General features: G+C 60.9%; 1 protein-coding gene across 3 annotated transcripts in view; it reads right to left on the reverse strand.

Moving 5' to 3' along the window:
- Positions 1–384: 384 nt before the first annotated feature.
- Positions 385–13,510, reverse strand: part of CCDC40 (coiled-coil domain containing 40) — a 35,055-nt gene continuing 21,929 nt past the window's right edge. For 2 of the 3 annotated variants that reach the window (XM_045085766.1, XM_045085765.1), the window contains exons 13-20: positions 10,937–11,182; positions 9,836–10,049; positions 8,950–9,119; positions 8,716–8,807; positions 6,815–6,935; positions 4,014–4,202; positions 2,186–2,344; positions 385–1,134 (exon numbers count right to left, since the gene is read on the reverse strand). In XM_045085766.1, the coding sequence (XP_044941701.1) occupies positions 886–1,134; positions 2,186–2,344; positions 4,014–4,202; positions 6,815–6,935; positions 8,716–8,807; positions 8,950–9,119; positions 9,836–10,049; positions 10,937–11,182 (1,440 nt within the window). In that variant the 3' untranslated portion in view covers positions 385–885. Of the gene's footprint in view, positions 1,135–2,185; positions 2,389–4,013; positions 4,203–6,814; positions 6,936–8,715; positions 8,808–8,949; positions 9,120–9,835; positions 10,050–10,936; positions 11,183–13,510 lie in introns of all 3 variants that reach the window. The other variant, XR_006608303.1, reaches the window with a different exon arrangement.

A 13,510-nucleotide genomic window follows, 5' to 3' on the forward strand; every position in this document is an offset into this window, starting at 1 on the left:
CGCGCCGGGGGGGCGGGGCGGGGCGGGCGACAGGCTGTCCGCGCAGGCGCCCTGGGAAGGGAGCGCGTCTCCGGACGCGCGCGCCCCCTGCTGGCGGGGCTTCCCCGTCCGCGCCCACCGCCGCGCCCCGAGCCCGGAGTGGGGCGAGCGGCGCGCACCTGCCGGGACGCGCGTGCGGGGCGGGGACGGCGCGCGGGCCTTGGGGCGTCCCGGACGGGCACCGCGGGCTCCCTCAGCGCGCGGCCGGTCCGCGGAAGCCGTTCGGGAAGGGAAAGCGTCTCCGTTCCCCGAAAAGCGGCGGCTGCGCGGGGCGACCCGGCGCTCCGAGGGCGCCGCCCGCCGCCGGGGCGCGGCGCTGGCGGACGAAGACGCGTTTCTCCGGCGTTCAGAAAAGAATTTTATTTTCGTGGGGGAAATTGTTCTGAAGGCCCTGTCCCAGGACGCGGCCGAGAAGCCGCCGGGTGGCAGGTGCTGGGGCGGGGCGTCGCGCGACGGCGACCACCGCGCGGGGACCGCTGGAGACGGGCGGCGTCCTGGGGCGCCTGGCCCTCGCCCGCTCTCCGTCGGGCCCGCCTCCGGGACGCCAGTGGGACCGGGGAGCGAGGAGGCAGCGCCGCGGTCCCCTCGGGACACTCTCGGGGCAGAGGCTCGCGGAGTCCGCCCGGCGTGCGGTGGGAGGCTCCCCGAAGGGCCCCCGGAAGCGCCGGGAGTTGACTCGGTTGGGACGGCCTGGGGGCGGGGGCGGCTGAGAGCATCCGGGTCCGCCGCGCTGGCCTGTTTCTCCGAAAGGGCGTCTCTGGGGGTGGGCATGGCTCCATACACAGGTTCTGGTCTCTTCCAGGGGTGGGGGGGAGCGGGCGTGGGAGGGAGGGCCCAGGCTGCCCTCTAGGGGGACTCGGACGGCCGGAGCTTGCTGGCGATGGTCTGGCTGACCTTGAGCAGGGCCGCCTGGAACTGGGGGTTCTCCTTCTTCACCCGCTCGAGGACGGTGCTGATGACGGCCAGCCGACTGTCCAAGCGCCTGTGCTCGTGCAGCAGCGACTGCTTGGAGCGGAACAGGAACACGTACCTCCCGTCCTTCACAGCCTGGAGGTGCTTGACCCGCGTCTGCAGGGCCACCAGCTCCGAGAGGTTCTTGGGTGGGACAAGAGACCGCGCATCAGGTTATGCAGCTTGAAAATAGGACACCCGCTGCTCCCACACAAACTCAGGACTGGGGGAAGTGCCCGGGGGGAGAAGGAGGACAGGGACTCTCCACACCGTGGGGAAGAGGCTGATGTGCTGTGACCTGGGCCTTTTCCTTTGCCCATCGTCTGAGAGACCTTTGATAGCGCTGCGTGCCAGGCCCATAGTGGACTCCCTGCGCTACCTCCCCCGTCTGTGGTCAGGCTCGGACCCTGCAGACTCACTTGACCCCCCTCTACTGCTCACACCACATCCAATCCAGCAGGAACTCCCACTGGGGCAGCTGAAATTATATGCAGAATCCCACAGCTTCACACTAGCCTCGTGGCTACTGCCCCGGTCCGTGCATCACCTCAATGAGGCCTCCCGTGTTCTCCTCTTGACCCTTCGGCATCAGAGCCAGAGGAATTCTGCTAAACCCAGAGCCATGCCTCAGCCCCAAACCCTCCCCTGTCCTCCCACCTCCCTGACAAGAGCCCAAAGTCTCCTGGCTGTGCACAGCACGGATTGTGGTGTCTCTGCCCTCAGGTCCAGCCTGCTGGCCTCTGACCGCCCCTCGAGTGGCTCCTGCCCTGCTTTACCCAGCCAGCTCATTCCTTTGCCACCTTCCAGTCTGGACTCAGCTGTTCCTCAAAAGACCCAGCCCCCAGTGCCCGTTCTCATCTTTTATTTTTCTCCGGAATATTTATCACCACCTAACACAAGCTATCTTTTTCATTCATTTTGTTTATCACGTGTCCCTCTGTCCCCAAAAGGTAGCCTCCAGGAGCCTGCTCTGTCGCCTTTGCGCCCAGGGCAGTGCCTGGCCCATAAAAGTTGTGTGATATTAGATGTTAGGGCATATGAGGTGAGCGAGTGGTCATAGAGTGCTGGGCAGCACTGGGGTCCCTGCGCTTAACTGGGTCAGGAGGAGGCCTTGGCCGAGGGCGTGCTGCTGCTGCAAGGGGCAGGTTCCATGCCTGGCCGCTTGTGGCCCTGGTGCCTCAGGGGACTGGCCTACCTGTTGCTTAAGGGCCAAGAGCCGGTCCAGGTCGGCCTCGAGCTCATCAGTACTGGACTGCATCACCAACAGCTGTTCCTGCTTCTCCGAGAGGGAGCTGCTCACGTGCTTTTGAGTTTCTTCCAGTTCTAGGATGGTTTTGGTGCACTCCTCGGTAGCCTGGGACATAGACAGGACCGTCCCAGGACCCTGCCTCCTGGTAACTAGGTAGACAGAGTCAGCTGGAGTCTGGGGAGGATCCCCACGAGGGCAGAGGGAGTCCCTGCCCCTCAAGACTCCAGGACCTGGAGGGGTGAGTCCCAGTGAGAGGGCAGGTAAGCCCACCCTGCAGACTGCTCCCCAAAGGCAGGCATGGCTGGGAGAGAGAAATGGGGGTCCCCCTCTTGAAGCAGGTCTGTCTGCAAGGGCACAGGGACCAGGGCCTGCTGGGCCCCTGTGTGCCAAGAGTAGGAACAGCAGATGCCTGGGGCAGGAGCTAAGCCTCACGGGGTGGGGGGTGTTGGGGGTGGGCATGGAGGAGGCCAGGCTCCGTCACAGTGAGGTTGGGCAGCCGGGGGGGGGGTGGGGACACAGCTGGTGGGGTCCAGTGGATCAATAAATTAGAGGCAACAGAGTGACTCTTGGGGTCTAGCTGGGGACACGGGAGAATTTGGGCTGTGCAAAGGGCCAGTCTGTGCACGACCGCTGGCAGTCTTGCTGTGTGTGGCGCATAGGGGAGTGCGTGGCAGGGGAATCTGGGCGCAGACCCCTGTAGCTGGAGCTGAGCGGGGGTCAGGGAGGGCAGGGCAGGGGTGGCAGCTGGGGAGCCCCAGGAGTGGAGAGGAGTGGACATCATGAGTGACCAGCGTGGCAGAGAGGATCGGCCAACAAGGACCAAGAAAAGGCCATTCTGCTGCCTCCAGTAATTTCCAAATGAGCAGGTGGGTCAACCCCGTCATTTCCAGCTAATCTCTCCTCGTATAGGATTTAGGCTCTCCCGACAGTCTCCACGGAATCCTCTGGGCAGCTCGAGGAGATGCGTACCCATTCCACAGGTCAGGAAGCTGAAGCACGGAGCTGTCAGGCAACATGCCTGAGCCTCAAGTGGAACAGCTTGCTGGAGGCCAGCGGGGCTCGGAGACCGGGTTCTTTCTCAGGTGAGCCTTCACCTACCCGGGGGGCTACTGCTCATATATCATCCGGCAGAGGCAGAAACGCAGGCTTGGAAAGGTCCCACATATGCCCAAGGTCACACAGGCGGAGGGAGTCTGAGCCAGAGGCCGGTGACGGCCGAGGGAGTGTGTGCTGGGCAGGGCACACGCCATGTGCTCGCTGGTACAGCCTGGTGCACGAGGGTGTGGGCCTTCTGAGTGCCCACCAGCCTGTCCCCCCACCATCTGGGCTCAGAGACACAGGGACTCAACATGAGCCACGGTTCAACATGCCGTGCATCCCTGACGCCAGTTCTGTGAGGTGGTAGGCTGAGGAGCTGAAACCTGGCGCTCTCTGGCCCTGGGTTGTACCGCTCCGTGTGGTTCTGTAAAACCCAAGCCGGACCCCCTCAAGGGCACAGTGACAGCCGCTGCATCTCTACCCAGAACCGGCACGTGGGTTGTGGGGCTCAGGCCCAGATGGTACAGGGGTCCGTTGGCTTGTCCGGTTCCGGAGCCAGGCTCCTTCCGCCCGCAGCCCCCACGGCCACTTCTCAGCCTGGTCAGACCGCCCCACACAGGAGGCCTGACTCAGCTCTGGGAATGGGGGCAGGAGAAGGGGCAGTGCTGAGAAGCAGGCTGGCAGGACAGAAGGACAGGGTCCACAGCACGCCCCCTCCTGTCTCAGGGCCGCCTACCTTGTGAATGTCCCTGATCTTGCGTCGCAGTTCTGTCTGCTGGTGGTGGAAGTCCGTCCGGGTGAGCAACTTCTTGTCCATCTTGGCCTGCCCCTTGGCCTGGGTGGAGATGGTCTCTCTGCGGGCGACGGCCAGCTCCATGTCCCGGATCATCTTCTCCTGCTGCTTCAGCAGCTGCCCGTGCCTGACCTGGGTGTACGGGGCAGGGGAGCCGTGAGGGAGCGCGTCCAGCACCACCTCTGCTGACTCGGCGGAGCCCTGACCTGGCCTGGGACCAGCAAGGGGGATGTGCCCGAGGACGGAGGGCTCTGGAGCCATCCCCTGCTGGTCAGAAGGAGTTGAAGGTCCATGTAAAGAGTGCACTGACAAGGGGAAAACTAGAAACTGGCAGAGGCCGGGGGGGTTGGGAGACGGAGGACCGCCACGCGCAGCCTGGGTGCGATTCTGGAGCAATAAAGAGACGGAAGCCAAGAAAGTGGGGACACCTGTACCAACGTTCATTTCTTAGTCATGGTTTTGGGAGACAGGGACGGGAAGGGTCTGTGGGACCAGGCCTGGGGCCCGGGTTGTCGCAGAGGCTGACTGTAAGGGCCACGTGAGGCCTTTCTCAGGTGTTAGGAGGGTTCCGTCTCGGTCGTGGGGACAGAGACATGGGCCCGAGCTAAACCCGTCCAGCCGGACATTAAAAATAAATTCATCTCCTTGTGTGTACGTCAGAGAAGCCGGTTCAGAATAAAAAAGGATACACAGGCAGGAACCCCCAGGCCAAGGGTGGTGGGAGACCTAGCCCACCGGGGTTTAAAGTGTGGCAGCGGCTTCGCGCTCTGCAGGGGCGGGGGCCCAGGGCGGGGCCGGCGCGGATGGGCTGTCGTCCGTGCGGCGTCGGCTGGGGAGCGAGCCCAGACGAGGTGGGAATGCCAGCGAGACTCACACCCCAGCTGAGAGAGCAGCCAGGGGCCCCTGCTTCACGCCGTGTCCACAAATTAATTCCAGGTGGATTCAGGATTTCAAGATGTGCAAACACGTGCAGAGAACTTGGGAACATATTTGTGTCATTTCAAGCTGCGGTGGCCGTCGAGAGCAATCCGGGAAACCCAGAAGCCGCGCAGACGGCAGACATGCCTCACGGCATGAACCCCAACGACCCCGTGAGCGGGGAGAGACCCGGAGCAGAGGGAGAACATGTGGGGCGGGCGTCCAAGGCGGGGCTTAGTCACGGTGACATGCCCAAACTCCCCCGAGTTGCCAAGAAGTAAGAAAATGGAAATAGGAAATTGAGGAAGTACTCACCACATGCACACGCACACACACCCACACACACACCCGCTCAATAACCCATAATAGAAAACAGGTAAGTACGAAGCTCCTAGAAGAAAATATAAGAGAAAAACCCCTGTGACCGTGGGCCAAGCTCTGATTTCTTAGATGCACCACCGCAAGTTGCACAGAGAACAGAGCCGGGCCTCACCGACGTGAGGGGCCTCGGATGCGTTCTGGGGTGTGCGAAAAGCCGCACTCGAGATAGTAGTTCACGCTGCACCGTCTGCGTCTGTGACATCCTGGGAGAGTCGGGGACTGGGGCGCGGGACGCAGAGTGCAGGGGGCACGCGGGGACCCGTGGGCGATGGAGATACTGCATGTCACGAAGGGGGTGGTTATGTGGTTATACATTTTTGTCACAGCGCATGGGACCGTGCCACCGGGGACGAGCTCGGTTAAACACCTCAATCTGAAAGTAAAGCCTTGTGGGCTGATGACACCCCAGGGTGCCCAGGCTGTCGGGACGTGGCTGTCGCGGAGCACCTCTTGGAAAAATGATCTGAGGGGCTCTGGTCAAGACTGTACACGACTCCGCCCTGTAATCCCACTTTGGGGAGTGTGACCTGCAGCAAACCCCAGCAAGAAAAGACGGGACGGCCAGCACGGGGAACCGGGACACTGGATTCTCACCAACCCGGGACGCTCCAAGAAGTTAGGACACATACGCAGGACATTGTGTAACTGTTAAAAACTGGGCTAATGTCCGTATTTTTTTTGAAAAATAAGTTGCCAAGCTAGACGTGCAGATCCCATTTTGCTGCACGTCATGGGCCGGGTGGGGGGCCACGCCCGTGTGCGCATGCGCAAGCCCTTGCCGCGGGTGTGTGTGTGTGTGTGTGTGTGTGTATGTCTGGCCTGTGGCAGCCAACGCATGTGGCTTCCAGGGTCTGAAAAGTCAGTTAAATGGAGCATTTTAAAAACTTATCAGTAGCATATGCATTTGATCCGCATTCCTGTGAATGCCGCAGGCAGAAAGCGGCTTTGTGGGAGTGATGCCCGCCTGCTTTTACTATCTTCCTTGCTTATCCTGGGGCCCCGATTTAATCACCAGCTGTTTTTGAGGGAATGAAATCCAGCTCAGGAGGACGGTGGAGAGAACTCGAGGCTCCCACGGAAAAGATGGGTGTGTTGTCTGAACACATTACCAGGCGAGACCCCTTTCCCCCAGTGGCATGTCTCTCCCCAGTGGGCCGTGAGGTTCCGGGGCCCACCCACCCTCAGAATCATCAGAGTGCCCGGACTGCGTGGGGCAAGGGTACAAGTGTGTCTCGCTTAACACCGCGCACAGGGCTGTGGGTCTTGCGGAGTCTGTGATCCTCTCCATGTGAGAAGAACCAAAGTGGACGGACCTCAGGTGGGAGGTCAGCAAGGGAGCAGCCCGGAGTGCTTGCCCTTTGCCCTTCCCTGGGGATGGTGTCCATGCCACTGGCCAGGGTGGCCCGTGTGGTCCCGGGGGTCCCGGCCTGGGTAGGCCCCCCTACCTTCATCCTGTGGATCTCCGCCTTCATGGCTCGGATCTCTGTCTGGCCGGTCTCGGAATCCACCGATGCCCGCATCTCTTTTGCCAGCTGGATTTTTTTCTCCCAAAGCATGATCTGGTGTCTTTAAAAGTGGGAGAGGCAGTGTGAGAGTGGGAGACATTGAGGAGATTTCTTTCGGATGCTTCTGTGAGCTCATGACCTACGGGCTTGCTCCAAATTGAGACCTGCAGTGGACGGCCGGAAGGCAGGGGTGAGCAGAGGCCGAGCATGGTGGGCTTGGGGTGGGCTCAGAGCAGGGGGGCCGGTACCTGGGACCCTCACGCTCTCTCTCTCTCTCTCACTTGGCTTGTTTAAATACCCAGGCACTGAGAGGAGGGCTTGACTGTCAAACAGAAACAAATCCCCATTCTGTTACCTGCAGGTCAACATAAACCCCCGGGGCCAAGGCGCTCTCTCAGATTCCTGCCCACACAACCCAGAGCAAAGGGGGCTCTCCCTCCCTGGTCAGCGGTGCTGTCGTGGCGTCACGTGCAGACACAGCTACGCCACACCTGAAGCCACCGTACCTCTGTGTGCTAAGGATACTTCGGTTAAAAGGAGAAGTTCACATAGCAGCAAAGACGCACGCTCACCGCCTGGCTTCGATGTTTGTGCCCCTCTCCATGACACCCAGCACGATGGTGTTTGGAGGTGGCCCCCCTGGGAGGTGCTATGTCACCAGGTGCAGCCTCATGAAAGGGGTCAGCGCCCTTAGAGAAGAGACCCCACAGAGCACCCTCGGGGACACAGCCAGAAGCCCAGTATCCAGAAGACGCCCTCACTCATCCAACCCAACCCCCTGACCTTGGACTGCCAGCCTCCACAATGCTGACCGACAACGTTTATAAGCCCTGGCCAGAGCTGTTACCTCGGCCTGGACGGGCAGCAGGCTCAACCCAGCTGGAAGGAGCGCGTGTGTGGGCTCTGACCTGGCCTGGCGGGGCTGACTCAGCAGCCGGTCCCACGGGAAATGTGGATCCACAGAAAATACATAAAACTGCTTCAGAGGGCAGCACAGAGAACCCTTTTTTGTTTAAAAAGCAAGCAGACGGGGCGCCTGGGTGGCTCAGTGGGTTAAAGCCTCTGCCTTTGGCTCAGGTCGTGATCCCAGGGTCCTGGGATCGAGCCCCGCATCGGGCTCTCTGCTCCACGGAGAGCCTGCTTCCCCCTTTCTCTCTCTGCCTGCCTCTCTGCCTGCTTGTGATCTCTGTCAAATAAATAAATAAAATCTTAAAAAAAAAAAAAAAAGCAAGCAGACAAGAAAGATGTATGCACTGTGGTTTCCCTGCAAAGGGAGGGAGTCGGAATGACCTGTGTCTTTGCAGACATTGTCCCCGTTCACAATGCTACAGTTGGGGGTGGCTTACTCTTACAGCCAGGCGTCCTAAAGAGAGAGTAATTTAAAAAACTTTATCCCAGAGACAAAGTCCCCCGTCAAGGGGCCGCCTGGGTGGCCCAGCCGGTGAAGAGCCTTCGGCTCAGGTCCTGATCTCAGGGTCCGGGGATGGAGTGCTGCATGGGGCTCCCTGTTCAGCTGGGAGCTTGCTTCTCCCTCTCCCTCTGCTGCTCCCCCGGCTTGTCCTCTCTCTCTCTCTCTCTCTCAAATAAATAAGCAAAATCTTAAAAACAAACAAACAAACAAAAAGCAAGCCACTCATCTTCCCCCGAGAACCGGGCGGGCCAGGGTGGAGGGCTGGAACCGCGCCCTGACACCTGCTCTTCCCTGGGCCCCGCCCCTAGCGTGGCTCCCCGCGGCTGTGAATGGGCGGGGCCGCGCAGGCGCGGCGGCAGGGGGCGGGGCGGGGCGGCAGGGGGCGGAGCGGGGCGGCAGGGGGCGGGGCGGGGGCGGGGCCGGCACTCACTCCGCCTCCACCAGGTTGCTCAGCGTGGCCTCCTTCTCCTCGTGCAGCTGGTTCAGCCTCTCCTGCATCTCGATGGTCTCCCTCTCCGAGGCCTGCGCGGGGACGGGGGCGCGGCCGGCTGGTTGCGGACCCCGGCGGACGCAGGGCCCACCGTGTGCCCTCCCGCCCGTGCGCGCCCCCGCCCCGCCCCCCCAGCCCGGAGCCCGCGCGTGTCGCCGCGGGCGCGCGCCGGACCTTGAGCGCGCGCACGAACTCCTTCTCGGTCACCAGGTTGTCCTGCTGCAGCCCCTCGGAGCTGCTCCGGTTCTTGCTCATCAGCGCGCTGAGCTTCTTCAGGTCGTTGTCCAGGTCCTTCATGCGGCGCTCGATCTCCTTCTGCTCCTTCTTCTCCTGGTCGATCTTGTCTGCGGCGGAGCGGACGCAGGGGTGGCCGCGCTCCCAGAGTAGCTCCCACCCCAGTCAGGGCCCTGCGGGCCACAGGGAAGCGACCTCTCTCTGGCCGCTCCGTTCCCAAAGCCTGGCCCTCCCAGACACCGGAAAGGACCGCTGTGTGGACAGCCAGCAGGTGCGGGACGGGATGGTGGCGGGCAAGCCCCCTGCCCTGAGAACAGCCTGTGGGGAGGTGACTGGCGCTCACGGCGTCTCCAAGAAAGGTGGGCCTTGCCCCCTCCGAGGCGCCGCCCAGCTTAGGGGCAGGGGCCAGAAAACAACCAGCCTAATGGGCAGCAGGGCCTCCGGCGTGAGGGGTCCAGGTGGAGTGGGGCCCGGAACAGCAGGGAGCATTTCCTGTGGGGCCGCATGGCCGGGCTGACCTGCGTGGATCTCTGATCGCAGACACGGGTGGGACCAGGATGCCTCCGTGGGGGCCTTAGGGGGGTGGGGGTGGCCAGGAAGGGTGCTCATCTCCCACTTCCAGGCACCCTGCCCATTAGAGACCCCTGGTTTTTACACTGTTTGGGACAAGACAGGGGCTGGGGAGCCTCTGGTGGGACCGTTTTCTAGGTTCAGCTGGAGAGGAAGAAGGCTTCTCGTCCATGACCCTCAGTTTGGGACGCGAGGTGTCCTGTGTCCCCGAGCAGGGCAGCCAGCCCGCGGGGCCCCTGCACCGCCCGGCACTTACTTTCTATCCGCAGCTTCTTCTGCTCCAGGATGTGCATCTCCTTCTTGAACATGTCCAGGGACGCCAGCTGCTCCTCCCGCTCCTGAGTGACCTTCACCATCTCCTGCTGCAGGCGGAGCCAGGTCACCTGGGCCTGGGTCACGCTGGTGTTGTTCTCGTCGATCAGCTTGCTCAGCCTTTTGATTTCAAGCTCCAGAGGCCCCACTTCTTCCCCCTAAAAGTGAGAGTCCCCAAAAAGCAAAGCGAGCTTCCTTGTTTTCAAAGGTCTGCTTTCCGGGTGGGCTGAGGAGGCCTGGGACCCCGCCTGGGATCATGCATCTGTAGGAGGACTGGGGGACATTTCCTCGAGGGCTGAGGGTCCCACGTCTGCCCCTGACCCGCTGTGGGAGACACAGGTCTCGGGAGGCCTGTGGCCCCCTCCCCATCATGCCACAGCCTTGTGGGGCCAAGGGCAGGGCCTTAGCATGGCCTCCATTACTCAAAGGGGCTTTACAAGTTTTCTTTTAGGGACAGACCATCAAGGGCCAGAGTCTTTACTCCCTCATAGTCCATTGGGCCGCGGCTTTGAGAAGCTTTCTGGTGCTCGGGATCTACCTAAGACCATGCCCAGCTGACCATCTTCCTCCTGAGCTTGAAGCCCATGGAGGGGCCCCCACGTTAGGGATACGTGGATAACCTATAAGGACTTCAGGCCTCAAACTCATCAGATGCCCTCACTTAGAGCAGCGGTCAGATCCCACCTGCTGTCTTTGCTTGACAAGAAAGAAGATTTGGTTCCTGGTGAAAGTTCCAGGGTCCTGTTTCAGAGCCCACCCAAAAGACACACAGCCATTCCCTTACCACCTGCCTTTCTGGCTGTGACAGCAGGGGTGAGGACCTTCAGCAGACAGTGTCTGGCCTGAAATAGTTACTGTCTGGACCTTGGCAGGAGAAGGTTCGCAGGCAGCCCCCGACTTGGGGGGGTCCCCCCTCACTGTGTCACTCATAAAAGGTGCGGGAGAGGAATGGCTCTGTTCCGTGTGAGTTCATTTCAGAACGTCCCCGACAAGGCCAGGTGCAAATGTCAACCGGGAGCAGCCTCTCCTGGCCCGGAGGTCTTACCCCCAGCTCAGAAACCATCTGCTCCAGCTGCTTATTGAAGAAGTTGATGAGGCCTTGCTTTCTTTCGATCAGGATTGTGCGCCTAGAGATCTCGTTCTCGCTGTTGGTGATGAGGTCATTGATCTTCTTCACTTCCTTGTCGAGCTCGGCCAGCGTCTTCTGGTGCATGTCCAGCCTGCAGTTGGTGTTTGTGATGTTCAGGGTGGTCTGGGCAATGTCGCCGTCAATTTTGGAAAGATGTGTCACCTGTGTTAGCATGAGGAAACATGTCAGCATTCTTTCCCGCTGGGGCAGGGGCTCTAAATGAGCTGGCTAGGCTATCATTTCGGAGCATCTGCTACACAGTCGACCTCTCCTTCCTTCTAGTCTTTATATAGGACCTCCACACCTTCCCCCAGAACCGAAGGCAGGATACCCTCTACACAGAGGTTTATAAGCCGCTTTTTGATGAACTCAATCTTGACTTCTATGCTCGTGTCATTTTTAATGGCTGTGTAATACTCCCTTATACCGGTAACCTAGGAAACTAGCCACGGTTGTCGCCCGCATCCTCTTCCATCCTGTCCCACAGAATCTGGCACCCAGGGGCTGGTCTGGGCAGCTGGTATGTTTTGGTGAAGGAAGCGGATTCCTTTGCTATGCCAAGTTCAACAATGACTTCTCATTTGTATCTGGTGGTACAGAAGGGTGTCCTTACATTTTGCTGAAAAGCTAGACACAGTCATAGAAAGACGGTATCTTGCTGTGCTGTCATCGGCTGCCCGGGTGGCTCTGGGCTCTTGCCAGCCCTAGGTTGTGGGGGCAGGAGTCCCAGCCAGAGCTGAGTAGCTGAGGGCTTCTCGGGGCCCGCCCACTGTCCTGAGAGTCTTGACGAGAACCCCTGCCTCTTCTGCTGGCTCTCAGGGAGAGCCTCCAGGTCCCTCCTGTGACCTAGGGTTTACTGGGAGGGTATCTGTGAGAACCAGAGGAGGGGGGTGGCAGGCACAGTCGCTCAGGCTTCCTTTGTAAACGGAGTCTTTTCCCCGAGCGGTGGCTGTGTCCTGACCCTATGATCTGGCCCCTCAGCTCTTGCCCACATAAATTCTCAGCTTTCTCCTGGCCCCTGGCCCCTGGCAGCTCCCTGTCCTCCAGGGTCATCTCAGCTCTGCCCCCAGGACCCCGGCTGGCTCTGTCTCATGTGCATCCACTGACTGGCCCCTGTGGGTGACTCGGCAGGACGCCCAACAGTCCTGGGTTTTAGAGCCAGACCCTGCCCACCTGGATGCTTCCGGCATCGCGGTCACCCAGCTCTCCATGGTAACGCTCCTGAGTCCTCCAGGCCTCTGAGCTCAGGCTGAGCCACATGTCTTTTTGTCAGGACCATCTAGGATAGGGTCTCCACAGGGGCTTCCCCTTGCTCTTCGCCCTCCATGCTTGCTGTCCCACGGGGCTCTGACAGGCCCTCAGCTCTGCCCCTGGGCTGTTGGCTCTTACTGAGACCACCCTGGCCACTCCTGAACTAACTTGCAGACCAGTGCCTGCCTAGGGGGCCCTCTGGACCCCCTCCTGATCCCAGGGTTTTTTTCTTTTTGGGGTTTTTTTTTTGAACATTTTGGAAAAAGTTCCCCCTTTAAAGAGCTAGACTTGAATCTCTGGGGTGATCCTAATGGACAAATTTGTGAGATCAAGACTCTTTACTGCCCTCCGCTGGACATTGCTGGTAGTGTGTGTACCACCCGCAGGGGCTGCTGGGGGGCCTGGGGGCCTGGGAGCTTGGGGGTCTAGGGGCCTACGAGCGCAGCCTCCCGGAAGGACTGGCGGGGGCCTTCACGCACACCGTGCTCGTTGGCTTCTCTGGAGTTTTGCTCCCAGGGGTAGTCTTGCCCCGACTTCCCAGAGAAAGGATGAGCGGGACGCCCCCAGCATCAGACAGGACCTCCCACGGAGACCCAGCTGAGTCCAGTCTTGGTTCCGGCCCCGTCTCCCCACTTCCTTGCTATGACCAGACCAGGGGCAAGCTGCCCTTCTCCCAGGTGTCCTGGAGAGATGGGGTGCCTCGGGCTGCCGGCCAGGTAGACAGCAGCCCCGCCCTCCCGGAAGGACAGGGGAGCCCGCCAGCTGTCTCAGCCAAGCCTCCTCCTGCCAACAATGGGCAACAGTCGCTGACATGCCGGGGACAGTGGCCATCAGCCACTGACATGCAGGGGCGTAGTTTCTGGCTCCCCCGACCTTTGCTGCCACTGTAATCAGTGGTTAGATCCGGTGCTCTAACACCGGCCAGGTGTTTCACACAGGGAAAGAGTAAAGGCCGAGCCCAGGATCACATGGGAGCCCGACTCATGCTCTTAACCGCAGGCTGGGAGGGGCCCACGTCCCCTCAACTCCCGCCCCTCGGATGGAAGCTTCTGGTAGTCTGGAGAGCAGGGCGAAAGGGCTCCCTTCCTCCTGAGACTTGAGGGGCCCTGGGGCAGGCCGTCTGCTGGGCTGTGCCCTAGGCCTGGTGCAGGCCGCGGTGGCCTCCGAGGGTTCTGCAAGGGGGCCCACCGAGGCAGAGGACGCTGGAGGGGTCACACCGTGGGAGGCAAAGAAACGATT

The sequence above is a fragment of the Mustela putorius genome, unplaced genomic scaffold (genome assembly GCF_011764305.1).
Source record: "Mustela putorius furo isolate JIRA1106 unplaced genomic scaffold, ASM1176430v1.1 tig00000873_pilon_pilon_pilon, whole genome shotgun sequence".
Lineage (NCBI taxonomy): Eukaryota > Metazoa > Chordata > Mammalia > Carnivora > Mustelidae > Mustela > Mustela putorius.